General features: G+C 40.7%; 1 protein-coding gene across 2 annotated transcripts in view; it reads right to left on the bottom strand.

Moving 5' to 3' along the window:
• Window positions 1–27,751, bottom strand: part of LOC115657579 (glypican-5-like) — a 651,971-nt gene that overhangs the window by 397,762 nt on the left and 226,458 nt on the right. Inside the window, exons 4-6 of one of the 2 annotated variants that reach the window (XM_030575622.1) lie at window positions 19,618–19,751; window positions 10,751–10,810; window positions 8,279–8,404 (exon numbers count right to left, since the gene is read on the bottom strand). In XM_030575622.1, the coding sequence (XP_030431482.1) occupies window positions 8,279–8,404; window positions 10,751–10,810; window positions 19,618–19,751 (320 nt within the window). The remainder of the gene's footprint in view (window positions 1–8,278; window positions 8,405–10,750; window positions 10,811–19,617; window positions 19,752–27,751) is intronic. The other variant, XM_030575623.1, reaches the window with a different exon arrangement.

Genomic DNA, 27,751 nt, shown 5'->3' with positions numbered 1-27,751 from the left:
AGATTCTTAAGTAATCAATATAATTAACACAAAATCTAAGATCAGGTTACAGACTGTCTAATTTCAGTATAGTGAACCTATTCTAAGTACCTGTACATCTCTTGCTAAAAAGCTGAATTCCTCAGTGAGTATCACCAGAGAATCTCTACAGTACACCTGGACCAAGAGCGTAGCAGCTGGACTACTTTTCCTTTTGCCAGCCACAGGAAAGGGACTGCATCAGAAAAGATTGTTCTGCTATGTATCAAGGCCATAGGAACCTAGGTTTTTCTCTTGGGATCTGATCCAAATACCACTGGGGTCAATGGAAAACCTCCCATTGAGTCTTTGGATAAGGCCCTTAGGGACCTACACAAATACAATTTTCATAACAGATGAGCACATGGCAGTTCCCTGTGAATGCCCATGGACTCAAAAGCTGAACTTTAAGCACCCAGTGCTGAAAATCATTGCTCAAGTTTCTGATCCCCTCTCTTCACTAACAATAACAAGGCCTATACACACAGCCTGATAATCTACGCCCTCAGCTCCCAAGGAAGCCAACCCCTTTGCAGCACTGGGCCTTTACAATCCACTTCAAAATGTATTGAGACTTTTTACTCTGCTGGTTGGTAAGTGGGGCAAGGAGAAGCAGACTCTTCTAGTGATTGATGAGAGGCCATACCTAAAAAGAACAAAGGGATTGTGTTTCAAACAGCAGCAACGAAGAAGTATTTGCACATCGCAGAATGTTCCTCCTAGGGGTGTTGTGAGGTACTACACTAAGGGTCAGGGGGCATACAAATACCTTATGATTATTATAGACAGACTTTTTTCCCCCACAAAGTTTCATGAAATAATAGTGAAACCTTCCTTCCCACAACAAACACCTCTATTCACAGGCAGGACAGTGTTAGTGGCAAGTGAGGGCAAGAAAGCTTATTCCCACTGGTGTCGTTCCATAGTCCATGAAGCCCCAGTGCATTGATTTGGAAGTCATTTGTGGGGATCTCTTTTGTTGCTCATCTGAACGGCATGTCCTTGCCTAGTCACAAAACACTCAGTTTCAAAAATGTTTCTTCATAAAAAAATCAAAGAAAAAATATCGACACAACATCAATTTTTTTACATTGCTCTCGTATTACATCATGGTATGGTCATTGCAAGTCTCAGACATGATTTAGAAAGCTACAATAGAATGAGACATTACAGTGCGAATGTTGCACACCAGATCATTTGGCAGAACTTAACAATCAGCTATATCTGCTGACTGATGTACAGTACAAGCCTATTTTTGAAGACTGTCTCGTGGCGTTTTATGTTGCATTTGTGTGTTATAAATAATGTAAGCATTGTATTTGTTTTTCCTAAAGAGCCTGAATGTCAATTAGTGTATGCCATAAATAAATATTGCTCAGTTTCCAGATAGCCATATGAAATACAAGAAGGGACAAGGAAATAAAAACTGGGATGGCTGCCACTTTCATAGGCTGAGTAACCTCAAGCTAAGGTTCACAAGAGATCCCACCATATTAATACTGGAGCTCTATTTTCTGACACAGCACTAAGTCTATATTTTGGGATCAGTGCTATTTATTATTGAAGAAATCTTACCCTGGGAGTTCTGGTGTACTGGGAAGGGAGAAAGAGCATTAGAGAACTGGCTATTACACTAGCCTGTTAAATAGGTTATCAAAGAAGCTGTATTTGCCAGCAAGGGGGCATATCAACCCCCCAACCAGCTATTACATGTAGCATTGTCAGCAGCACACACTGTCAGCATCACAGGGCTGGCTGAAAAACAATTTTTGGCAGGGAAAAAATGTTTGAATGAACAATTTTCATTTAAAATTTTTCCATTTTGGGGCGGACATTTTAGATATGAATCAAAATTTCCATTGTACTTGAGCTTTTGAAAAGCAAATGTTTTCAATATTTCAGATTTTTCTTTTCCCATTTTGACCCCCACTTATTCCTCTTTTCTCCCCCCTTTCAACTTTTCAAAATTTACAGAGTGGCAAGAGGAAAAATGAATCATGGCATCTTTACACCATATAACTTTTCCAAATGTTCTTATCCTCCAGTATTTGGAACCCTTGGAGGGGTTATCAAAAACCAAAAGAAAAATTCAGATTTGAAATCAAACAAAACAATTAATTTATTTTACAAACCCTCCACTAAAAACTGAAAAACAAGTAATTGAATACAAAGTTTTCCTTTAACAATTTTCTACGATGCCTCACTTTGGGGGCAGAAAATTATTTTGTTTGAAAAATTTTGATGGGCACTTAACATGCACCCTGCAGTATGCCTCGTGCACTGCAAGATCCTGGAACAGCAGCACCGGCCAGAATCACAGATGGATAGACTGTCTTGAGTTGTTGACTTCCTGAGTTCTCTTCCACCCCTACGTTTCTGTTTCTATAACCCTACCAGTGCTAATCAGTGAAGAGCATGACTCTTTTTATATCACTATAAACTACTGTTTAGAATATTACACTGTTGCAGACATCTCCAAAATTAGCCTGCATGCAATCATTTGTTATACATGGAGCTCTTTAAATATTAAATTTCCAGGTTATCTCCAGATAACATAGCTTTTTATTCAGTTACGTTGAAGCTATTTACACATAGTGTTATAAATAGAGCTGTTGAGGACCTGGAATGTCTGTTTCATGGGAAACATGGTGATTTAAATTTTGTTTTTGTTCCAGATTGGACCAAAAATATCTCATTTTGAAATTTCCAATTAAATGAAATGTCCACACAAAAAAAATTGTTTCAGATCAACTGAATTGTATTGTTTTGATAAAACAATATATCACTGTAATCTATGATACAATATAAAATAAAACACAGCTGAAAACATAATTTTGTCAAAATCTACACATTCCCACTGAACGTTTTGATTTCAGTGGACTGGCATTTTCCGATGGAAGAAACATTAATCTGGAAAATTTTTGGTCTGCCTGACTTATAATGCACTGGAACACATTTTGTCCATAACAGTATTGGACACAGCTAGACTCTAAGACCCTCTTCTGTCCCTAGAGTAGATGTTATCTTCTGCTGTAAAATCTTCATACAGAGCACTAGAAATGACATTGGAAAGAGTCCCACAGAGAGAGTGAAGCACATTCTACAGCATTGATTTCACTGGGCTGGGACAAGGTGGGAAAGACTAAAATAACTATTTTTTTTAATCATCTCTTTGTCAGTTAACAAAGTAAATACACTGTCATGTGACATAGCTCTTTGCCTGTTTCCATGCTGGATGAGATCTTTAAATGGGCTCACCTGATTCTTTCTTTCTGGAATTAAAAAGTGCTTTCATGAGCTCCTTTAAAAACTGTATCCCAATCACTTTACTTTTATGACTCTTTTGTGTGCAGACTTGCATATTTCTAGTAATGGCTGAGCAGTGCAAAAACCAAACTAGAACATAAGAACGGTCACACTTGGTCAGACCAAAGGTCCCTCTAGCCAAGTATCCTCTCTTCCGACAGTGATCAGTGCCAGGTGACCCAGAGGGAATGAACAGAATGTGTAATCATCAAGTGATCCTTTCCCCTTTTGCCCATTCCAAGCTTCTGACAAACAGAGGCTAGGGACACCATCCTGGCCCATTCTGGCTAAAAGCTGGACCTATTCTCCGTGAATTTATCTAGTTCTTTCTTTAACCCTGTATAGTTTTGGCCTTCACAACCACCCTCTGGCAAAGTGTTCCATAGGTTAATTGTATGCTTTGGGAAGAAATACTTCCTTCTGCTTGTTTTAAAGCTGCTGCCTATTAATTTCATTTGGTGACTCCCTAGTTCTTGTGTTATGAGAAGGAATAAATAACACCTCCTTATTTAATAGCATTCTCAGAAAAGAGCAAGCTGGTTTTCAGAAAGGGTGTGGATGCACAGACCAGTCCTTCACTCTACAAAACATAACAGAACAGTGCTTAGAATGGCAATGGCAACTCCACATACTGTGACAGGGTCAGGCCAGATAGCTACAGGAGAGTGATAGAAGGCAGATATATTAGCACCAGGTTAAGTAGGTCCCCTTTCCCTGGGTAAGGTAACAGGGAAGGTTCCAGAAAAATCAGGAGCTTTCTGGAAACAATTAAGGCAGACGGGCTGATTAGAACACATGCAGCCAATCAAGAAGCTGCTAGAATCAATTAAGCAGGCTAATCAGGGCACCTGGGTTTAAAAGGGAGCTCACATCAGTTTGTGGGGCATGTGTGAGGAGCTGGGAGCAAGAGGCGCAAGGAGCTGAGAGTGAGAGGGTGTGCTGCTGGAGGACTGAGGACTACAAGTGTTATCAGACACCAGGAAGAAGATCCTGTGGTAAGGATAAAGAAGGTGTTTGGAGAAGGCCATGAGAAAGTAGCCCAGGGAGTTGTAGCTGTCAGTCAGCTATTACAGGAGGCACTATAGACAGCTGCAGTCCACAGGGCCCTGGGCTGGAACCCGGAGTAGAGGGCAGGCCCGGGTTCCCCTGAAACCTCCCAACTCCTGATCAGACACAGGAGGAGTTGACTCGAACTGTGGGTTCCACCAGAGGGGAAGATCTCTGCGGCGAGCAAATCCACCAATAAGCGCAGGACCCACCAAGGTAGATGAGGAACTTTGTCACAATACATTTCAAAGACTTTGCAAAAGCTTTTGATAGCATTCACAGGACCAGCCTATGATGCATTCTGCAGACATATGGAATTCCTTTCTGTATAATCAACATCATCAAAAGCTTCTATTTCAACTTCATATGTAGTGTTGATCACAGTGAGCTGAGTTTTGGAGTCAAAACAAGAGTATGTCAGGGGTGTGTTATGTCTGCAATCCTCTTCAACATTATCATCAACTGGGTTATGCAGTGTACAACAGAAGACATACCAAGAGGCATTAAAGGGACACTTCTCATCTCTTGAAGACCTGGACTTCGCAGATGATGTCACTCTCTTATCACATACCCAACACCATATACAAGAAAAAACAACTCGACTCAATGCTTTCAGCCAGCAAATTGGACTGAAAATCAACTGCAATAAGTGAGATATCATGTCCCTTAATATTGCCTCACCATCACCAGTACGGATAGAGGATTATGTTCTCACCAATGGAGAAACATTCACATACTCGGGCAGCATCATCAGCCAGGATGGTGGAACAAGCCAGGACATCCGTAACAAAATCAATAAAGCCAGAAACACTTTCAGGAGTTTAAATACAGTCTGGAAATCACTGAAATACATCACCAAAAAGAAACTGAAGATTTATCAGAGCTGCATACTTTCAACACTACTTTATAATGCAGAATGCTGGGGAATGAGAAAGTATGACATGTCCAAACTGTCTTCATTCCATACAACCTGCCTCAGAAAAATCCTCCATATCTTTTGGCCCAGAACAATCTCAAACAAGATCTACTGACACAGTGCAGCCAAGAGGATATGAGCACCATCATTGCCAAGAGGCATTGCAGATGAATCAGTCATGTGCTTCGGATGGAAACTGACTCCATCACCAGATTAGCAATAAGATGGATACCTGAAGGCAAGCGAAAACGAGACCGCCTGAAAACAACATGACGAAGAACTGTGGAAGCTGACCTGAAAAACCTGGGGCACAGCTGGGGAGCCACTGAAAGACTTTCCAGAAACAGACAGAAGTGGAGGAGCTTTGTTGCTGCCCTAAATGCCAGAGGTGTAATAGGAACATGATGATGTTTATTTACTTTCTCCACACCAGTTATGATTTTATAGACCTCTATCATATCCCCCCTTAATCATCTCTTTTCCAAGCTAAAAAGTCCCAGTCCAATTAATCTCTCTTCATACGGAAGCCATTCCATACCCCTAATCATTTTTATTGTCCTTTTCTGAATATTTTCTAATTCCAGTCTTTTTTGAGATGTGGCAACCACATCTGAATGCAGTATTCAACTAAATCTCCAACTCTGAATTTCAGTACAAAGACTGGTTCATATTACCTGAGGAACAAATGAAGAGCATTAAAGAACTACAAATTCCTAATCAGGGCCAGCTCTACCATTTTTGCTGCCCCAAGCAAAAAAAACAAAACAAAAAACATTGCTTGGACTGCTGCCTGAACTGCCGAAGCAAAAAAAAAAAAGCAAGAAAACATGTCTTTAAGGTACCGTATATCAACATGCTGAATTTGTGTGTGTACAGAAATGCCATCAGAGAGCAGCACAGAAAAGTGCTTTACAACCATAGCAAGTCATTTTTTTCAGTGTGAGATGCTTGTTAGACTTCTATAACTGAATTTGTCACATTTGTCATATTGCAGGTTGGACCACTCATATTTCAGATTAAAACCAAACCATGTCATGCAATGTCAAATACTCCAAAGAAACAAATAGTCCATCTTCATTAGTCTGCCTGTCCCCTGACTGTAGCTGGTGATACCAGTATCTCAGCTTCATCTGAAACATAACATGGCCTCCTCTTACTGTAGTTCCGCAGTTGCTCACAGAGTACCCAAAATGAAACTGGTTTTATGCTTTCAATCAACCAGTCTCTGTAATGCTCAGGTTATTTGCTTTCATTGGTTTGGGAGTTTTTTCACTAAATGTGAGGGCAAGTTTACACCCAGCCCTGCATGGACTGGGAAGAGCAAGGAGAAGATGGCACACAGGACCTCTGCTTTGTGCACACACGCAGCAACAGGGCAAAGTATGGTCCTTTCATACTCCCGACCTCAATTACTACACAGAGCTAGAGCTGAAGCCAGTCCAGAGTGACCATGCATTGCCTCCTTCTATACACACACACACCAGTAGCACTAGCACTAGCCAAGCACAAAGAGGGCCAGACACTACATTCTCTTCATGGGTGATGAAGCAGCTGCTCTTCCCTCTGCATTCCTTGGAAGCTCCAGTTAACACTGACTGCTATAGGCACAGTAACTCTTCGAGCTGCATCTTGCCTGGAGCTGCACTGCCTCCCCAGCACAGTGGCAAAATAGAGCCTGTGAACCCCAATCCTGCAGTGTGAAGCACATGGATGAATTGACTTTTATGACCGGCTTCAACATAGTCTGCAGGGGTGCAGAAAAATGACTAGGCGCAACATATTGCAGGGTTGGGGCCTCCATCTGGACCCTCATTACCTCTAAAACTGTTCATGTCCTCTCTGTAGTGTGAACAAAAGTCTTGGATCCACCATTTCCTAGAAGCCAGTGCAGACTTCAGCAATTATTGTGCCTAGGAAATGAACATTGTTGTCTGCTGACAAGGCTTTTGTATTGTTTTGTTTTGTTTTACACAAACTCATGGGGCCATAGTATTTATGAGGTCAAACCAGCACATACTTAGTCTCCAGAAGGGGGCAGGTTGGGTATGAAAGGATCCAAGGTGAGAAATAGAGCATCCAACTGAAAGTTCCATTCCTACTCTATCAACTTCATTAAACTCTAGGGGTATGTCTACACTGCAATGAAACACCCAGAGCTGGCCCATGTCAGTGGACTAAGGCCCTCGGGGCTTGGGTTGTGGGGCCATAAAATGGCGGTGTAGACATTCTGGAACCCTGGGATCCTACAAGGGCAGAGGGTCTCAAAACGCAGGCTCTACTCCAAGCCTGAATGTTTACACTGCAATTCTACAGCCCTGCAGCCTGAGCCCTGTGAGTCTGAGACACCTGACCTGAGCCAGTTCCAAGTGTTTTATTGTTGTGTAGACATACTTTGGGAGTCTAATTAACAATTGTGGTACATGCTCTTTGCCCTCCCATTTTGCTTATAAAACTAAGGAGTCTGCACACTCAGAACGACCTATTCCATAGCTGCTCCATTTCCTTCTTTCAAAACGCAAAGCAACCAACTTAACATCACTGAAAAACTTTACTGGTATGTAGGTTAAAAAAAGATCAAGATAGCATGATCTGGTATTTCTGGACCTAGAGTGTCCCCACCTTACTGTTAAAAGCATGACCCTTATTCTTCCAGCAAGGAGGATCTGCGAGTGGGTCAGCTAGTCTTCTTTGGAAAGTGTTTCAGTTCACTGTAGAATTCTTTATAATTCAAAATGTTTTTTTTCCTTATAGAGATTATACAACACTACTTGAAGATCCCATTATTGTAATCTCATGTGTTTAAAAATGATCAGATATTTAAGGATCATGAAGGTCATTAAACTGTTTATAGCATATAAAGTAATATGACATTTCACGACAATACATCATATCTAATACAACACTTTTTAAAGCACCAGGAGAATCTGGAAAGCCAGTTTTGTGTACCCAGATATGTCCATCTTCAGTACAAAATTTGACTCTCACAATTACCTTTCCACAACATCCTCTCCATTCCAACAAGTCGAGCTGTCCCGCATCACCAGGTCTCCATCACACAGCCTTTCTGCTATAGAGGCATAAAAGGTTCGGGATCGTTTCATGTAGCTGATGAACTCTCTATAAATTAGGAAGAGAAGAAATTAACAGCAGAGCAGTGAATTCCTGGGGTAAGTTAAATCTTTGGTTCATGGTTCTGTAAAATTAAAAGTTTGCATCTCTTTCAAAAAGAAAAAATCTAGCAAAGTTAATTTGCTCTTGTTTAAAGTGGATTCCTATTGTTGATGTATCCTCTGTCCCTATTCACCACAGCATTAATAGATTAAATTGTGTTTAAAAGGTAGTGTTAACAAACAGCATTAGTGCATCCCACACGGATTGAAAAATTCTTCATTTAATGCTTTTGTATCAGCAGAGAAAGCATTATTTGGGGCTTCTACTGTTAAATGGATGTGTTCTGTCTAAAACTAAAAGTCAATATTTTTACCTCCCCCCTCCCCAGGCCAGGGGGAGATTAATTAAAGATGCTGTCAGTGCTATTACTGGATGGAAAAGGCTACCTATAACCAACCATGCAATCCTCCATTCAGTGACTTAAGCATACAAGTCGAGTGTAGAAAAGCCAACCTCCTTGAGTTGTGAGGGGGTTAGCACCACCCCACCATCACCATCCATGTCAGGTTTGTCTTAAATAGGATGCACCCTCTCATCAAGTCTGGTACCCTGCCTGTAGTAATGGCCCGTGCTTCATGTTTTGGAGGGAAAATAAAAAGTCTGGACAGCGCAAATAGCCTGTTTGATGTTGCATGGAGGGAAAAATTCCTTCCCAGGGCAACCAGCTGATGTCCTAATACATGATTACACCTGTTTTACTGAGGTGACCATATAAAATAAATAATTACCAACATGATCACAGCTTTACCTCAGATACCAGAGTAGTTCTCTGTATTTAGAATACCAAGGAGTGAGATTATAGGGAGTATTTCTGTAACCTTATGTACTCCTAACTGGTACCCATGATGTCTACGGGCTTGTCTACACTGGCAATAAACAGTGCTGCAAATTTCTCACTCGGGGGGGGGGTGTGAAAAAACACCCCCCTGAGCACAGGAAGTTGCAGAGCTGTAAAGCACCAATGTAAACAGTGCCCCAGTGCTGGAGCCATAATTCCAGCACTGGGAGCTACGCCTCTTGGGGGTGTTTTTTTTAGAGCACTGGGAGAGCTCTCTCCCAGCACTGCTCCACGACCACACAAGGCATGTTAAAGCACTGCCGCGGCAGCACTTTGGTGTTGCCAGTGTAGACTAGCCCTAAGCCTTGGTGCTATGAAGATACTATTCTGGACATGAAGCAAAGCCATACACAAAGACTGAAACTAGAGCTCTAAAAAAGTCAGTTGTTGCTATTCCTGCTCTCCCATGCCATCAACACTGCAGTATGGAAAGGCAATGAAACCATTCTGGTTCAATTGCTTCCAGGGTGCAGGCTGTATAGGGGGACATTCCATGGAGGAGGGGTTTGGTGATACGGTGGGGAGTGCTGCAGGGGAGTTGCCAATGTACTTGTTACTATGTTGGGGACAAAGGGGGCCCTTAGCAATACTCATCTCCCTAGGATGTAGCAAACACAGCAGAGCAGCTAGACACCCACTCCTGTCAAACCATGGGTTGGGGGATGGATTCCTTTTCCTCTAGCCCTTCTTAGGCCTCGTTTTCATTAGGTAATAAGGCGTTTTATCACCAAGTTTTAGCTACTATGTGGTAATTAACACATGGTTAAATCCTAGTGTGGACACAGCTGTTGTAATTTTAACATGATGGCCATCCTAAGGAAGGTGTGAATTGACCTTATTCATGTCATTTCAGCAGAACTGTGCAGCTACTGTGTTCACAAGCATGCAATGAGCACAATTGCCTCTCTCTTTCCTCCTCCCAAATTTTCTCTCTGCTTGGTGCAGTAATTAATTAAGTAGTAAAGATATGACTTATACATCACTACCTGCCCCCACGGGATCGCCTTATGGGCTATCCATTCTATGGAGGTTGCAGAGATGCCTAGCTTTAAGGCTGGCCAGGCTACCAAACATACTGTTCTCTCAAAATGCACTCTTCTAAGAGTGTGCTGTTCATCTTACCCTGTTTTCCCAAAGCTGTAAAGTCCTTTGGTATTCTTGGAAGATTTCAGTTATGTATGTACATACATAAACAGAAAGTCTCAAAATAATATCTTAGCAAATGTAAAATGATGTGTGATTTCTACTGTTTTCATTTCTTACAAAAGCACACTATTTAAATTTTAATAGGAAAAATGTATTTTCCAATAATAAACCATTATTGATTTCTAAAGTAGCTGTATTCAAACGTCTGTCTTTCCTAGATCAGAGTTGGTAATGGAACCAAGAGCCTTATAATTTGGATGAGCTACACAAAGAGACAACAAAATATGTCACCTTGTTTTCATTCTTACCGAGAGATTTTTTTCAAACTTCTGGATTTGTCATTCTTTGAAGCTTTCAGAGGCAGAGAACTGGAATAGGCCGGGGAGAATAAGCATCAATCAGAAGAGGTTGGGGGTGGGGGAGAAGCAGGAATTCAGGCAAATGAGGGAAAGAAATGAGAAACAAAGAAAAAAGTAAAAATTATTTGAAAGAAAAGGTCACCAAGCACATGCATAGGATTATCTCAGAAAACAAATGAGGAAAACTATCACGAGATTTTCCGAAGTATAAATACAATTAAAAATATGTCAATGCATTACTGAAAAACATCACAGGTTGGTGGTTGAAGAGCTTTTTCCTAAGATAGCTTCAAACAAAAATTACAATTACAAATACAGCAAATACAACAACATGCTAAAAATAAATTCTATGGACTTGAAATCTACCATATTCATATACAGAATGAAAAGTTGTGAATACAGGTCAGCTGTCATGTATGTGAGAAAACAATAGGAAAATGGCTTTGAATGTGCACCACACAAAAGGGAGTACAAGTGGAAAGTCTTTGTTTTTCTGAGTAATGAGCAATTTGTTTAATCTCTTCATGGTTATGCAAGAACAGATTTTTGTGCTGTTCAGTTCTGGGACCCAACAACTGATAGCATTGAATGAGACAGGTTCATGTGCATAAGAAGAACCTTCCAAAGAAGAAAAGCCAGATCACAGGATCATGCCAGAGGAAACAGCTCAAACAGATCGCTCTAGGAAAGCCCTTATTTCCACAAGATAATGTCTCTTTTAGCAGTCCAGATTCAAGTAAACATATGTGTTTTGTGGTTCTGCCATCCTGAGCTGTATAGAAACATTTGGCTTAATATTTCTCGTATGGTGGGGAGCATGATTATGCTCTCATTTACACCAGAATAAATCAGGAGTAGTCAATGTGAGAGCAGTCTCTGGATGGCTAATCTCCCCTCAATACTTCTGCATAATGCAATGGCTTCATTAGGAGCTATACATGCATGTAAAAGGCAACACAGACCCTCGTGCACCTTACATACCTAGTGAAGCTTTACTGAAGAAAATGGACTATATTTTCAACAGCACTGAGCAGCACAAAGCAGAAGTCAGAGAATTGGGGGAAAAGATGGCAGAGGAAGGCTGCTCTAAATTACTAAGGCTGCTAATGGCCCCAAAAAGCTATGGATTGTCAACATGTGGAGATGCCCTGATCACTTCCTCTTTAACCCACTATGCCCCCATACTAACCACATGGAGGGATGGTGGCATGGGAGTACTGCTACGCCAGTTCCATGCTGGCCACTACAGGGTCCCCCCTGCGCTGGGGTGATGCTCCTAGAGGGCCAACTAAACACAAAGCAGACCTTACACTGGGGAACAATGGCCAATGGGGACTATGTGCATGGTCAGACTACCAACACTTGGTCTGAAAGGTTTTAATCTTCTCCATAGCCATTTGCTTTGCAGTTGGCATTAACGTGTTTTGTACTTCCTCTTTGATTAAATTCGAGCACCTACAGTTGGATCCAACAGATGCATTTAATTCAAATCAAATAGGTGGAATTGATTTCATTCATTTCTTAAGACACTCAAAATTAGTTATTTTAATAAGAATAAAAGACCGTCAGGTCACAAAATAACAATGAAACCTTAACATAGTAAGATTTCAATTGCTGCCTTCTCCAATCAGAGACCAAATGCCGTGTTTTATTTCTTTGCTAAGCAGAATATATTTCTATATTTGTAGGTAGATCTGTATCCAGTCTGTGTTTAGTGGAGTGAAAAATATATTACAGAACAGATATTAAAGAAGGGTATTTTGGCTTTGCCAAGTGTTCTGATCCAAGCCCGAAGAGTGTTTTGTGCTGAAATCAGCAATAAAATCCCAATTTACTGATTGAGATATATGCTGTTTGCATTCCTACATCACCATGGAGCTTCACTTTTCCTGACATTCCTGCTATACATCACAGTAACCTCCAGGTTAAAAACGACTACAACAGCAATGTTGCCAGTTTCAGTTAATCTCTGAAGAGTGTTGTGCAATTAAAAAAATGTAATTAAATCTATAAATCTTCTTCATGATGTATTGTTGTAAATACATTCAGAATTAGAAATTTACTAAGACCATGCAGTATTTGTACAAATTTCAGTTATCGTGCATTGTCCCAAAGCAGACAGATTTAGCAGAATTAAGAAAAAAAGGTGCAGGAACTGAATTTAGATGCAGATGAATTAGGGAATCTATTTTAGTGAGAGATAAAGTTTAGCAAAACACAAACATGTTATATCAGAAAAGCGCTCAGAACATGAGCTTAATTTTAAGTACATGAGTAGTCCCAGAGCTGAGCATCTGATTACAGATTTAATTCAGCATTACTTCTCTATTAAGCACATGTCTAAGTCCTATGCTGAACTCGAAACACATCTTTAAATCCATTGCACTCAAAGGGATTAAAGCACGTGTTTACAGTAAGACACCTGCTGAAGTCCTGTGCTTTACTTAAGTATGTACTTGAGGAGGTTGCCAGATCAGGAATGGAGTATCAGCATTTTGAATTAGTTAACTGAGTAACATCTACTCTATTTTACAGTATACTGGCATCCCTCAGTAGATTAATGACACTGTCGCTCTTTACAGAGCATTATGTATGTGCTGATGAGTTTTCTGGTGACTGCTGAGTCCAATGCATGAGTGACAGACAGTCCAGTCCACAGGTAGGGCACACCTATGCACTAGCAATAATCTGAATCCAAGAAACAGATTCTTTCCTCTTCTGTCCCTGGTCATCACAAAAGCTTGATCCAGTCTGCCTTGCTCCATCTACAAACTGATTCCAGCAAACAGAGCAGCATTCTGCATTCCTTTTCCAATCATCCTCAGATACTAAGTGATCTTTGCAAGCATCCCAAAATCTGTGCAGTAGTCTGGGTCTCTTCCCAGTCCCTTTGTGAGCTTCAGAGTATAGCACACTCTTTGGGATCCAGTAATCCGGCATTCACTTGACATGTCCAAGCCTCCTTAGTCTTTTCTTACAAATCAAATGTTCCCACAAATGACATACCAGCCCAAATTAACATTTCCACATTTGTCACCCCTCTTATTCAAATAATTTTATGCAGGCATCTATATGAAAGCTGTTTAGTCTTATGGCATATTTGGTGTCAGTCATTAATACTGATTTTCGCTTTAGTTGACAATTTGTTATTGTTCTAGGCTCTGTCTTGCAAAAGACCAAAGTTCTTGGATGCTTTGCTGATTCTACTAGTGAGCTCAGCATCAAGATCTACACTGCTGGTAACAGTCGACCCAAAGTAGCAAAACTGGTAAATAACATCCAGATGAATACCATTTAAGGCAGGGGTCAGCAGCCTTTCAGAAGTAGTGTGCCGAATCTTCATTTATTCACTCTAATTTAAAGTTTCACGTGCCAGTAATACATTTTAACATTTTTAGAAGGTCTCCTTCTATAAGTCTATATTATATAACTAAACTGTTGTTCTATGTAAGGTAAATAAGGCTTTTAAAATGTTTAAGAAGTTTCATTTAAAATTAAAATGCAGAGTTCCCCGGACAGATTGCCAGGACCCAGGCAGTGTGAGTGCCACTGAAAATCAGCTCGCGTGCCGCCTTCGGCAGCTGTGCCATAGGTTGCCTATCCCTGATCTAAGGTGATATCTAGAACTTGTTCTGAAGAGCCTTGATGCATGATATGCTTTTTCAAGCTTATTGATAGCCCAAAGATTTTGCATGACTCAGAGAACTTGGTAATAAGATGTTGTGGGGCATATAAACACTCTGAGCCACAAGGATGGCATCATCTGCAAACAGGTCCCTTATGATGATCTCCTTCAACTTCATCTTAGTTCTGATCCTTGCAATGTTAAACAAACCTCGATCATGTCTGGTGCTAAGATAGACACCCTCTTGAACATCACAGAATGCATGTGGAAGCAGGAAAGAAAAGTAAATGTTAAACTATGTAGAAGCCTGTATGCTACCCTGCTTCACTCCATTATTGATGTTAAACAAGTTCGATTTCTGGTTTTCATACATTACAGTTGCCTTCATGCCACTGTGTAAGGATTTCATTATGTAAGCTTCTTCAGAACACTGTAAAGCCCTGACCAACTAACCCTGTCAAAGGCTTTTGTTAAATCTATAAAAGCCATCTACAGTGGAATACATTTCTCTCTGCATTTTTCTTGCAGTTGTCTTACAGAGGAGACCATGTTTATGGTGGACCTTCCCAAACTGAAGCCACACTGGCTCTCAGGAGAGATTCTCTCAGCTAAAGTTTGAAGTCTAGGTAAAAGAACACGGCTTAAGATTTTTCCCACAATGTTCAGAAGAGATGTACCTCTGTGATTATTACAATCACTTCTGGCTCCTTTAATTTTATAGAGTTGGATGAAACAAGCATCCTTAAAATCTTGCAGAACAGTTTCTTCCTTCCAATAGAGTAGCAGTACCTTGTACAATCTTTGCAGCAAGTCTTTGTTTGCACATTTATAGATTTCAGCAGGTAAACAGTCAGGTCCTGAAGCTTTGTGGTTGAGAATCTTTTTGATGCTTTATTCAAGTTCCTTTAGAGTAGGTTTGGCATCCAGCAAAGTCATAACTTCAAACCCAGGCAATTTTGCTCACACACGTTGGTCTACTACAGACTCCCTTGAGTGTATCATTCCATAATGCTCAATCCACCTCTCCAGTTGCTTCCCTTTATCAGCTATGATATTGCCATCCAGATCTTTCAGCGGAGCTGTCTTGTTATTTATCGGACTAATGGCCTTTCTGATGCCTTCATATAACCATCTACTGTCACCTGCATCAGCTGCCTGTTGGATGCTGTCACAGAGACCCAGCCAAAATTCTTGAGCACATCTCCTGGAAACTATTTGAATAACCTTATGAGCTTCTTTTAGGTTGTTGTGCGAATCAGTAGTAGGAGTATACTTGTAGGTGATCAGGGCAGATCTTTTCCTCTCAACAGTATCTCTAAATGATCTATGAACCAGTTGACTTTTTTTTAGTATTCTTTCCAAAGCTCTTGATTGCCACATTGTACATATTTGTCTTCAGAACTTTCCATGCATCTGAAGCAGCTTCAGTATATACTCTACTGGAAAACCTCTCTTTGGACCACTAAGTCAAATCCGTATCAATAAAACTTGCTATTTTCACTTTGACATAGTATAAGTAGTGTGGCCTCTGTTAAAAGGTACTGTTTAGCCAGAAGTCTCATAATGTGGTATGTGATGTAACATAGTTTGCTTTACTGGTCACAGGGAAACCCCAAGGAAGAGGAAGAGGCTGTGGGTGTGTCTGCCTGCTGAGGCTTAGGTCATGGTGGGATTTAAAGCAAAAGAATCAATACAGAGGATGTGTGCAGGTTACAAGCTACACAGAATTGATCCCTGTGGGAGGGAGAGAGAAGGAACAGGCCCTAGGCTGGGGTGGAGAGAGGGGAAGAATCATGGAACAGCGTGTGTTTGCATTAAGAGAGCCACAGCTGTGCAGAATCCCCACTGACTCTCTTCTCTCAACATGAACAAGTTATGGGGACAACCAATAAGCAACCTGTCATGGCTGATGAGCTGGGAAACTCACTGTTCTGCTTCTAGCTCTGTAGAGCATGAGAAGGGAGGAGCCAGAGACAAAACAAAGCAGAGAGAGTCATTCCCTGAACAAACAAAAGAAGATGGAGCATACAAAAACAAAAGAGAAGTTTATGGAGAAAGAGGAGTGGGAAGGGGAATATCCAGAGCTGGGGAAAGGGAACTTAAATTTAAGTGGTCACAGATTCTTTAAACAGCGTAGCAAAGGATTTCACTGGCACACAAGAGGGCCGTTTGGCGATCATAAAGCAGCAAGGAGCGGACAGCCTGGGAGTTCCATGAAAAGGAACGATGAACTGAGAAGGTCCTGTTCCCAACCAGATCCTACCAGAATGAGAATGGAAAGGCAGAGCAGCTAGGCTGATAAGTAACTGTCTCAGAGGAACAGAGGGGGGAAAAATGTTCACTCAATCCACTAGTCATTCATCAATCATTTTATGGCCTGATTTTCAAAGGTGCTAAGCACCCTCAGATCCCACTGAAGCGAGTGTGCGGTGCAGCATCTTTTGAAAATCATGATTCTGTATATGGCTCTGCATAGATAGACCCCTGTGGAGCTTACTACAGAATGGTGGGCTAGGCAAACAACTGTTAGATACTCACTCTCTATTTTTTTTTTAAATACAGGCTGTCTGAATAGGAGCTGTACCAGAGATCACTGTGATTCCCACAGTGTGTTGGGAAAAGAAACATGGGAAACTATATTAATTCTTGTCTTTGAACTCAGGATCATTCTGCAAAGGTTATGGGCCTGATCCACAGCTGATGTACACTGGTGGGTGTATCTCCATTGAATTCAGGATGAGTAGGATGGATAGTCTCATTTGCTGAGCAATAGACTGGGACTCGGGAGACCTGGATCCTATTCCTGGCTCAGCGAATCATTATATCTACCCAGTTCTTCAGTTTCCTTTCTGTAAAGAGGGGCTAATACTTCTCTACCTCCCAGAGTCTTGATAAAATCCACTAGTTACTGTGGTCTGCTATGAGGACCATGTTAGTACCTAAATACACAACTGAAAATCTTGCTCCTTGTATTCTAAATTCCCAGAAGTCATGGCACCACATAGCATTATAATTAATTAATCCCATAATCTAGATTCTCCATAACAGTTAAGATATCTGCCTGTCTAAATATATTTTAACATAACTCACTGCACTTAGGATTTCATACATCAGTTATAAAATTTTATATTAGCTAAAATTGCTTTTTATTGATAACATATGCGATTAAATGACATATGAAAAATAGTAAGTCCATCACTGTATATTTCTTGATATTTATAGCTCTCCAGTTATTTCCAAAAGCAAAGCACACATTTTATAGACCGTTTTCCCACAGGTCTTGGAAAGATGAAGTTCATCTCCCACATATTTACCAACACCAGCTCACACATTAACTCCTAGTATGCTGGTTCTTCATCATACCTTTCTCACTACATTTCCATAAAACATCACACTAACCAGTGAAATGTAAGGATGTGCTCTGCTCAGTTGATGTTATGATGCATACACCAGCTTTTGGCAACATTTTATAATTAGTGGCATATTCGTTTTATTATATTTTCTTTGGTATCTATACTACTAAACATCAAACAGCTGCTCTCTGGTTAATTAAAAGTCTCAGGGCCAGATCCTCAGCTGTATAAATTGGTGTGCCTCCATTGCTCATTTACACCAGCTCAGGATCTGGCTCATAGTCAATTCTGCTAAAATGCAATTCTGAGTGAAGATAGTGAGATAGATCTCATTGGGGACAGAACCGGACCCGTACATTTAAAAAACAAATTCTTTTAACTGTATTTCAGTTTATACTTCAGATTATTACCACTGATTTTTTAAAATCCAATTTACTTTTTACCAGCCATGCTACTTGCTTTTTTACATCTCATGCAGTTTGTACAATGAAAATCAATTAGCCCCAAACACCAGCACAAATTGTTGTGCTTTGGTTGCAAACTGCAGAAGAATGTGATAGATAAGTACACTGTGGTCTCAACTTTTTTTATATTTGGTTTTCAGAAAGTATGTAGAATTGGACAAGAATCAAAATAGATGTGAGTGCAAATCTTACAGCCTGAACTCATCTATGCAGACCCCCAGGTAGAATAAAGCCAAACTCTGCTCTTAGTCACATCAGTGTAAATCCAGAGCCATCTCCACTAACTTCAGCGAAGTTATTCCAGATTTATACTGATGTAGCAGGATTTAACTTAGCCAGTAATAAGCAACTGGAATTCTTTTGTACACTGACAATGAAATTCACTTAAACGAACCCTGGGTAGGATCAGCTTCCCTAAGGCACAGATGGAAGAGACACTCCACAGAGAGATGCACTCCCTTCTGTGGCACATCCTCCTTCCCCACCCAAACCCTAATCTAAGGTCCATGTGGAGGAAGGAGTGAAGACCAGGCAACTTGGGGGCAGGAGTGCATACGCCGGGAGGGGCTAGAGAGGATGTGCACCACAAAATTCCCTCTCCCCACCACATAATTTAGGCACAAGAGAATCACGGCAGAGGAACACCTTAATAGCACAGCTCCTTTGTAGCTGTACTGACAAGGTGGCTGGAAGGCTAGAGCCAATGTGGAGGCACAGGGCCTATGTGCAGATGGACCTGGCCTTGCTCTAATCCCTGAAAATTCACCAGAAGCCCACTGTCTAATCCACTGGGAGAGGTATGCCAAAAATCTTTCCTCCATGGATGATCCATCCCAATATCAATAGTCCTTAAAGACCTGGAGCAAACAAACTCCTATAGGCAATGTCCTGAAGTCACCCAGTTTTTACTCTGACCATGCTCACATTATTTACAGTAAGAGTTTGCCAAATTAAAGACTGAGTCAATACTAAGTAATGACATCAGGACTGGGCTGCAACAAATACTGTCAGGCTTCAACTGGAAAGCACTACAGGGACCAATTATTCCCTCAAATATATCTACGCAACTACCAGGAAAGCTAGAGCCAGTGCTAGGCCTAAACAGACTAAACAATTGCTTAGGCCTCCGAGCAGCTCAAGTGGGCCCCTTATTTGCTTTTTATTATGTGTTGTGGGGGGGGAGCCCCCAAAAGATTCCTGTTTAGGGCCCCCAATGGACTAGCACCGCCTCTGAGGAAAGCCTAGGGCTGTTGTGGGTGGATATCAGAAGACATAATTGGGTTTAAACACTCCTGTATGAGAAATAGTTAGGGCAAACTATGAGGAATAAGGTTTATTTCAATGCACTTAGAGATATGTTTTACGTAGGGTTACCTCCTTTTATTGTTTAGATTAGCAGAGTGAGCCATCGTGAGGGCCTGTGTTTCAGACACGTCCTTTGCTTGCACTGTATTATCTGGTGAAGGTTTTGCTTCTCTTTCTTGGGGCTGGCCACACACTTTGTCAACCTGTAACAAAGAGGGAGGGGAAAAAACAAATGTAATTCCGTTGTTTGAAATAAAAAGAAGATTATAAATAGCACAGAAGCAAGTTTGTCCCTTTTGGCTGATGTGGTATAAGAGGGAATCTCTGCACCACACCACAAGACGCTGTCCGAGGCAGAGTAAGAAAGGATCCTTGCTTTCTTGGGATCAAACCCCTGCACTAGAGTTTTAATGTCAACAGGCATGGCATAGATGATTGCTACCAACAATTTACCAGCTATTAGGACATCATGCAGTGTCCCAGCTGTGTCACACCTGGAGATGGACTCCAAGAGTGAGCCTCAATCCCCTCTTCCCACATTAAAATTTCACTTTACTTGGTGACCAACCTGAAGTGCAATGTGTCTGGACAGTGGGCATAAGGAAGCTGCCTAGCAGGAACTACACATTGGTGCGGGGCCTTTCCAAAGGACAGGGGCTGAAGAAAATGTTTCCACACCCACTTGTGTTTGCCCGGCAATCTGGCCAGTAGGTATAGGGTATATGGAGTAAGTGGATCTCTGGGCTATATCTAGAGACTCAGACCCCTATTTGGAGGCTGAACAGGCTAGTTACAGAAGCTTTTCTAGCCTGTATCAGGAGGGTGGATGGGGTAAAATTGGGGTCCTCGGACCTTATTGGGCTTTAAAACTTAAGGTGTAAAATTATGTAGGCTCTAGTCTGTAGCAGAAGGATGGGTGGAAGGACAGTTGTACATCTGGCCTGTATGAGATAGTAAGAAGTATATTGGTGTCTGGGTTCAGAATTGCTGGTTGAACTGGGGGAGGATTGAGCCTCTAGCCCATACACGGGTGTTGTTTACCAGTCAAGACACAGGAAGTAGGTGAGTCTAGTGATGCCTGTGGCCCACAAAGAAAATGCAGCTGGCATAGGGTGTGATACAGGGGTCAGAGTTAAGGATGATAATGAATCTTCAATTAATTTCTTGACTTTTAAACATTTTGTTTCTTTTAACTGCTGCACAGTGTTCTGTTAACATAATTTTTAAGGGTGATATTTCCAATAGTAACTCAGTCTTAACTAAGGTTTGTCTGGGATTTATGGACAAATTTTGAAATTTGGCTACCTAAAGTTAGACAGCTAAATCCACATTTAGAGATTTAAGTAAAGGCAGCCTGACTTTTAGTGAGCCCTCACAGCTGTCACAGGTTCTCAGTTCAGTGCCTAGGCTCTATTGGGCACTCGAGTTTCAAAGTTTTAGTCTCCATATATTTTTTTGTTCCCAGATTATTCCCTCCCAATTAAAATTGCCAACATCTGAATTTGACCCAAATTAAACTGCTTATTGTAAACTAGCTTCTTCCAGGAAGGAAGAGTTTGTTGGAATTGGAAACTATCACTTTAAGAGTGTGGAAGGGGAAGCGGGAGTAGATACTAGTCCTGCTTGCAAAGTGTGGTGCGTACAAGCAGAGTCAGTCTGAAGAGAGCCAATTAAAGCAAGGCGGGGTGAGTTGTCTCTCTCTGCCTTAGGGAGCAGCCTATTTTTTCCCTCTGTTTGGGGGTTCTTGTGCATTATTGTTTTGATTTCTAAGGAAAAAAGCAGTGTTAACTGTATCCTTCCAGCAAGAATATTTCTGTTTTTTAACTAACTTCTCTGTGTATACGCTGTGAACACAACACCATTGTATGCTGAGGGTGTCACAGCAGGACTAAACAAGTAGGAATCAGCAGGAGTAAATGTCTGTCGATAAAAATCAGTGCACGTTTCCATAAGTAAAATAACCTTGGGGAATCACTCAGTTCCCAGGCCGACCCATAAACATTCGCCTCTGCTCTTTTCCAGCAGCCCTTCCCAGGAGGATTTTCCAAGGGGAGGGGAAAGTGAAGTTGGTGTTAACTCCTTGTGTACTGGGGTCCAAGTACTGCCCCTACGTTATCATACTTATATACTTCAATACTGTAGTACAGATAACTATTAATAATAGGGCAACAGCCCTCACTTTATAAGGTGAAAATTAGCATCTTTCAATATTTATTTATTTCTACAGTAAAAACTTTAAATATACATGAAAAGCAATACAGAAAAATCCATCATTCAGCATAGCATTTAATTTGGTATTGGGGGCCATTGCCTCTGTCTCCTTGCTTATGCCATTTGATTATATGGATTCTTGCTGTACTGTGTATTCTGCTGCACTTATAAAAACCCTGCTGAGCCATGTCTTTCTCTCTGCCACTTGCTGAGCATTCCTGACCATGGATAACTTCAGATATTCCATCTTTCATCTCTTCACACCAGTGAGCTATGTCTCTCTCTCCTCAGCACAGGTGCAGAACAGATAAATCCACCTCTGTTCGCTCACTCCAGGACAGTTACTGCTACATAAGCCGAAGGGACACTTTCAGTTGAGAAGTACGCACACTGTAGATATTGAAAATGAACACTTGGGAGGCCACATGCAAGATGCTGACCAACAGCGCTAGGAATACAAGTTACTGCCTGTTCCAGTGTAACGTACTGTAGTGAATTTGTATTACGGCAATCTGATTTAAATGCACTGGATTAATCCTAACATTTCACAAGGCAACGGGAGGTGGAGCTATGCACCTGGCTCAGCAGTGGCATATGCTTTGGCCTCACTGCGTGTGGGGCATAGCTTTAAATATGCTCAAGGCAGAGCTTTGTGAATTAAATATTTTATTTCAGTCTCTTCCAATCCTTTGAGAGAGCAAAAAATTAAAACCACATAATTGGAAACATAAACCAAAAATCCCATTTAAACCTATAGGAGACTAGGCAGATGGGTGTAAAAGCAGCTAAGTCACATTCTGGCAAAGTGTTTCTTGCACCCTTTGCTCTTTACCTCAGGTCTCAGACATTGCAAAATTCCAACATCCCAGTACAAGCTACTGCAAACACCTCTCTAACTACACTACACCAGAAGAGCTAGGAGACACTTCCTTTAAAGATTAGACCTGCCAAATCAAGTCATAGATTCAGAAATGTCATAGAATATTAGGGTTGGAAGGGACCTCAGGGGCTCATCTAGTCCAACCCCTTGCTCAAAGCAGGACCAATCACCAGATTTTCTACCCCAGTTCCCCAAATGGCCTCCTCAGCGATTGAACTCACAACCCTGGGTTTAGCAGGCCAATGCTCAAACCACTGAGCTAGTTTCTGACTGTGGATTAGTTTTAAGGCGGTTCTTAACTAATGAGCAGAATTAATGGGAAACCTGAAACTTTTCCTCTGCGAAATTTCAGTTGAAAAAAAATAATCTTTCTTTGAGGTTTTTTGGTTTGCCCCTGAGAAGTTTCAAACCCAAACAAGACCTTGTTTGTGAATCGACATTTTGAGAAAACAAAACAAAAAATTTCACTTTGTTTTTACTTAAAACATTTCCATTTCAAAAAATCAAAATGACTTTTTAAATCAAAGTGACTTTTTTTTTCCAAAATTTCCTGAGGAAAAACTTAAATCATCACATTGAAGCCTATATTTTTTTGCCAAAAGTTAAAAAAAAAATCAGCTTTGTCAAAAAAGTATTTTTCGGCAGGAGAACTTTCCCATGAAATATTTTGAGCAACTCTACTAATGAGTTGATAGGTTGTGCAGTGAGATGGTAAATCTCACTGAGGGTTTATTGGTTCGGGGTGAGGGGGTTATTCTCTCTCTCTCTCATCACCACTCTGGCACCAAAGGGGAGGAATGTTACATAAATCAGCATATTACACAGCTCTTACCATGACTCCAAGTGGGACGAACAAGATGAGGAACATTATAATTATTTATTATTTGTATAACAGTAGTGCCTGGAGGCCTCAACTGAGATTGGGCTCCATTGTGTTAGGCACTGAATACACACAGAGTAGGAGACAACCACTTCCCTGAAGAGTTTGCCACCTAAGTAGATCAGATAGGCAAAAGGAAACAGGCACCAAGAGGTGAATGACTTGCTCAAGATCACGCAGCAGGTTAGTGGCAGAACCAAGAAGAGAATCTTGGTCTTTAGTCCTGTGATTAGTGTGCATAAGCCTTGTCAAGTAGTATCAGGCTAAGAACTGTCAGGCCTCAAACTTCCAGAAGTTGTAAGAAGTGAGTACAGTAGAATCCTGTAAGCATAAGCATAATCTATCTAGGAAGCTTTATAGACTAAGAAGGAAACTCTGTAAAGGTTGATACAGGTTTGCGGTTACTATGCTCTGCAACCAGACACTTCTTTAAGCTGAATCGAGCATATTTGAGTCTAGCAAATTGACCACTATTAGCCAAATAGAGAAGAGCTGAGCTGAGCACTGGTTCACAGTTCATTAGCTCAAAACAACCGCAATTTGGCCACCTTGATTGGTTGACTTGTTTTGAAGCATGGCCAGCAAATACCGTGTAAATAAGAAGCAGAGGCGTGTGTGTATGTGTGTGTGTGTGGACCTAAAAAAAATCACTCTTTGTCAGGCTCAGATACACCCCATGAACCAAAGGGACTTGCGCTTCACTGACAATTTGTGCCTGGCCAGTGCAGGAAATGGTCAACTGAAAGGTAATGCATCTTTGGACAAATGCAGGGTGAGATATGAACTAAAACGGTCTGGTGATGCTGGAGCTGGTTAATCTTAAGTCTGTATTAAAACTATAGGTTTAATCAATATATAGTAACTGTATATGTTTGTGCCTTGCTAGAAACAGGTACGTCATTGGTAAAGTTAGTAGTTTATAAATCATAGTAGCTTTGCAAGCCGCTGTGCCTGTCTTCAGTATAAGTTACCATCAAGCTATCATAAAAGTCAATAAGAGTTTATAAATTGATTAGATAAAGTTATAAATAGGTTAAGGCTACTAAAATATAGTTAATCAATGTATTAGTATTGCATATGAACTTGTGTTGGTTGGGGATGGTTACAGTACACGTAAAGTCATTAGGCACATTGTCATTAGGCACATTCTGTCTGTGTTGCCTTTATAGTCATAAGTCATTAAAAACTTTTCTTGAGGAATAATTAGTTGTTAGTTTCTCTTTTGCCGACACTACTCAACATCATTACATCTGTGTTGGGTGGTGAGAAGTAGCGATCACCCAGAGCCCCACTAAGGCCCTAACAAGAGCCCCCCTAGGGCTCTGATGTGTGCCTCCTCCTTCCATTAATCTCTACAAGTCCCTGTTTAGTTCCCTATCTACTAGACCTATTGTATCTTTGAGTACGTCTAGACTATCCACCATATCAGCGGGTAGCGATCGATTTCTCGGGGATCAATATATCGATCCCCGAAAGCGCTCCCGTCGACTCCGGAACTCCACCAGCGCGTACGACGGTAGTGGAGTCGACAGGGGGAGCTGTGGATGTCAATCCCACACCATGAGAATGAGAGGTAAATCGATCTAAGATACTTCAACTTCACGTAGCTGAAGTTGCATATCTTAGATCGATCCCCTCCCCCAGTGTAGACCAGCCCCCTGACTCTATCCTCAGGCCCTTCCATGATTCCTGTTAGCCATCTCTATAATAGCAGCAAAGAATCCTGTGGCACCATATAGACTAACAGACGTTTTGGAGCATGAGCTTTCATGGGTGAATACCCACTTCGTCAGATGCATGTAGTGGAAATTTCCAGGGGCAGGTATATATATATGCAGGCAAGCTAGAGATAATGAGGTAGTTCAATCAGGGAGGATGAGGCCATGTTCTAGCAGCTGAGGTGTGAAAACCAAGGGAGGAGAAACTGGTTTTGTAGTTGGCAAGCCATTCACAGCCTTTGTTTAATCCTGAGCTGATGGTGTCAAATTTGCAGATGAACTGAAGCTCCTGCCCCTGGAAATTTCCACTACGTGCATCTGACGAAGTGGGTATTCACCCATGAAAGCTCATGCTCCAAAACGTCTGTTAGTCTATAAGGTGCCACGGGATTCTTTGCTGCTTTTGCAGATCCAGACTAACACAGCTACCCCTCTGATACTTGATCTCTATAATAGGAACATTTGGATTAGCTGGCCAGTAATCTGATTTTAATTCTTTAATTTCTACATCTGTATCTAATGTCCATTGGATGAGACATTTTTCTGCAGTCAACATCTAGTTTTTATTGAGTTTTTTCTCCAATAAATTAAATTTGACTCCTTGGAGTAAAAAATCATATTGTTTCATACAAAATAATACATTTATCAACCAATAAAAATTTGGCATAAAAACCAAAAACAATCTAGTGAGATTGATGGTAAGATTAAGGATGTTCACTTTCAGAACACCACTAAAAATAACAAGATAAAGAGTGTAAATTAAAAAACATAAAAAACAGTCATTCAGGTTTTAGAACACCTGAAATTTACTACTAGAGATGATTTTTCTGTCAAAGAGGCTAAAAAAGTTGAGAGCTTAATTCTCTGGTGTCACTTTCATAACATACAACAGTATTGCCAACCTCAAGTTATAAAATATAATGAAATTGGCTTAAAAATTAGGCTCTAAAACAAACAAAAAATATTGATATTTGTTTTCTGGTTTTTGAGACTTTACGTTTCATAATTTCAAGATCTTCTGTTCCACTATAAGGGCTAGAAACATGGAGGGGGTTGGGAGCGCTTGTATGCTTTAAAAAACAAACAAACAAACAACTAATCACCTGACTCTAGGAGCAGGATCTTTAAAGAAAACATCAATTTTTGTGAGATGGGATAAAATCGCAAGAGTTGGCAACACTTGCAATAAGAACCAATCATCAGTAAGGCTAGAGAATAAAGCAAGCTTGGGATTTTACACAACTAATTTTTCAGTTACCTCAGATATTTCTGTAATAATCTCATAGTCAACACAGACTATTAACAATCTAGTCTTTCAAATTTGCTTCTTTAAATTTCCAGACCTCAGCATTAAGCCTGCCAAACTTCAGTTACTAATAGATGAAAAGTTACATCTCTGTCACCTATGATAGTGCTAAGCCCTTCCTATTGTCTCATTTTAATAATAATAAAAATAAAAACGGAACCCTATTTTCTAATGGTGAAGAACTACATTGAGAAGCTGATATTCCTGATAAGTTGTTGCCACCTGAATATCAATAACCTTTTATGATGCCATATATTTTTCTTGGGCTTTTTGCTTTAAACGCCAAGGACTGTTAAATCCTAGTTTATCTGAAAATGTTAGCTAAGTTTTGATCTAACTGTCTCTCTTGCTTTCTCTTTTGTGCATTTCCTTAGCACAAAAACATATACTCATGTACATGAAGGATTACTTGACCGCTGCCATGTGTCCTTTATAAGAGTGATTATTTACAATTATTGCAAAGGTTTAACAAAAATAAATTGAAAAAATGTCATTCAAAATCCTTTGAACTCTCTCAGCTTGAGCAACCTTAAAAAATTAGGTCATATTTAATATACTTAATATAATCAAACAAGGAGAAAATGTCATGCCCTTCTAGACTTGGAGGGAATATTATTTCCCTAAGTCAGGAGACCTTTCCCATTTCAGAACACCACAGTCTCTGATTCCACAGAGGGAAGCTTTGAAATTTTAAAATACAAGATTTTCATGTGATTAGTACTGGAGTTACTAGTAAAGCCCTTATGCCCCTTCAAACAGCTTTCTGCCTTTAGCTGTAGCCACGCAGACCCTGTGAAATGAAGTCCAATGTCTGCCCTGACAAATTTCACAATCCCAGTGACTTCCAGGGGATTGACCAGGTATAAACAAGAGCACAGCTTTGACTAGCATGGTCACATGGTGATAAGGGTAGAGTTACTCTTTTCATGTTGGGCTCCCTGGAGGTCTTCCCAAGCTGACTCAGAGGTCATTGATTGGTTCAAGACCATTCAGCTGTCTTTTTTTCCTACCTAAACTTTGCCTTGCATGTCTTGCCCACACGCAATCACTATATCCATCTATTTCTCTACTACTCCGATGGTGCCTGACACAGAATCCTAAACTTGTCTCAGAAACAACAGGGAGTGCCCCCCACCCATGTGCTAAAAATCATAAAGACATTCAGCTTTAGCTGAATTGGAGGTTAAAATACTATTCTCCCTTCAAAA

Source organism: Gopherus evgoodei, chromosome 9 (assembly GCF_007399415.2).
Source record: "Gopherus evgoodei ecotype Sinaloan lineage chromosome 9, rGopEvg1_v1.p, whole genome shotgun sequence".
NCBI classification, from domain to species: Eukaryota; Metazoa; Chordata; order Testudines; family Testudinidae; genus Gopherus; species Gopherus evgoodei.
The sequence above is the reverse complement of the archived record's forward strand: the minus strand, read 5'-3'. Positions and strand labels throughout refer to the sequence as shown.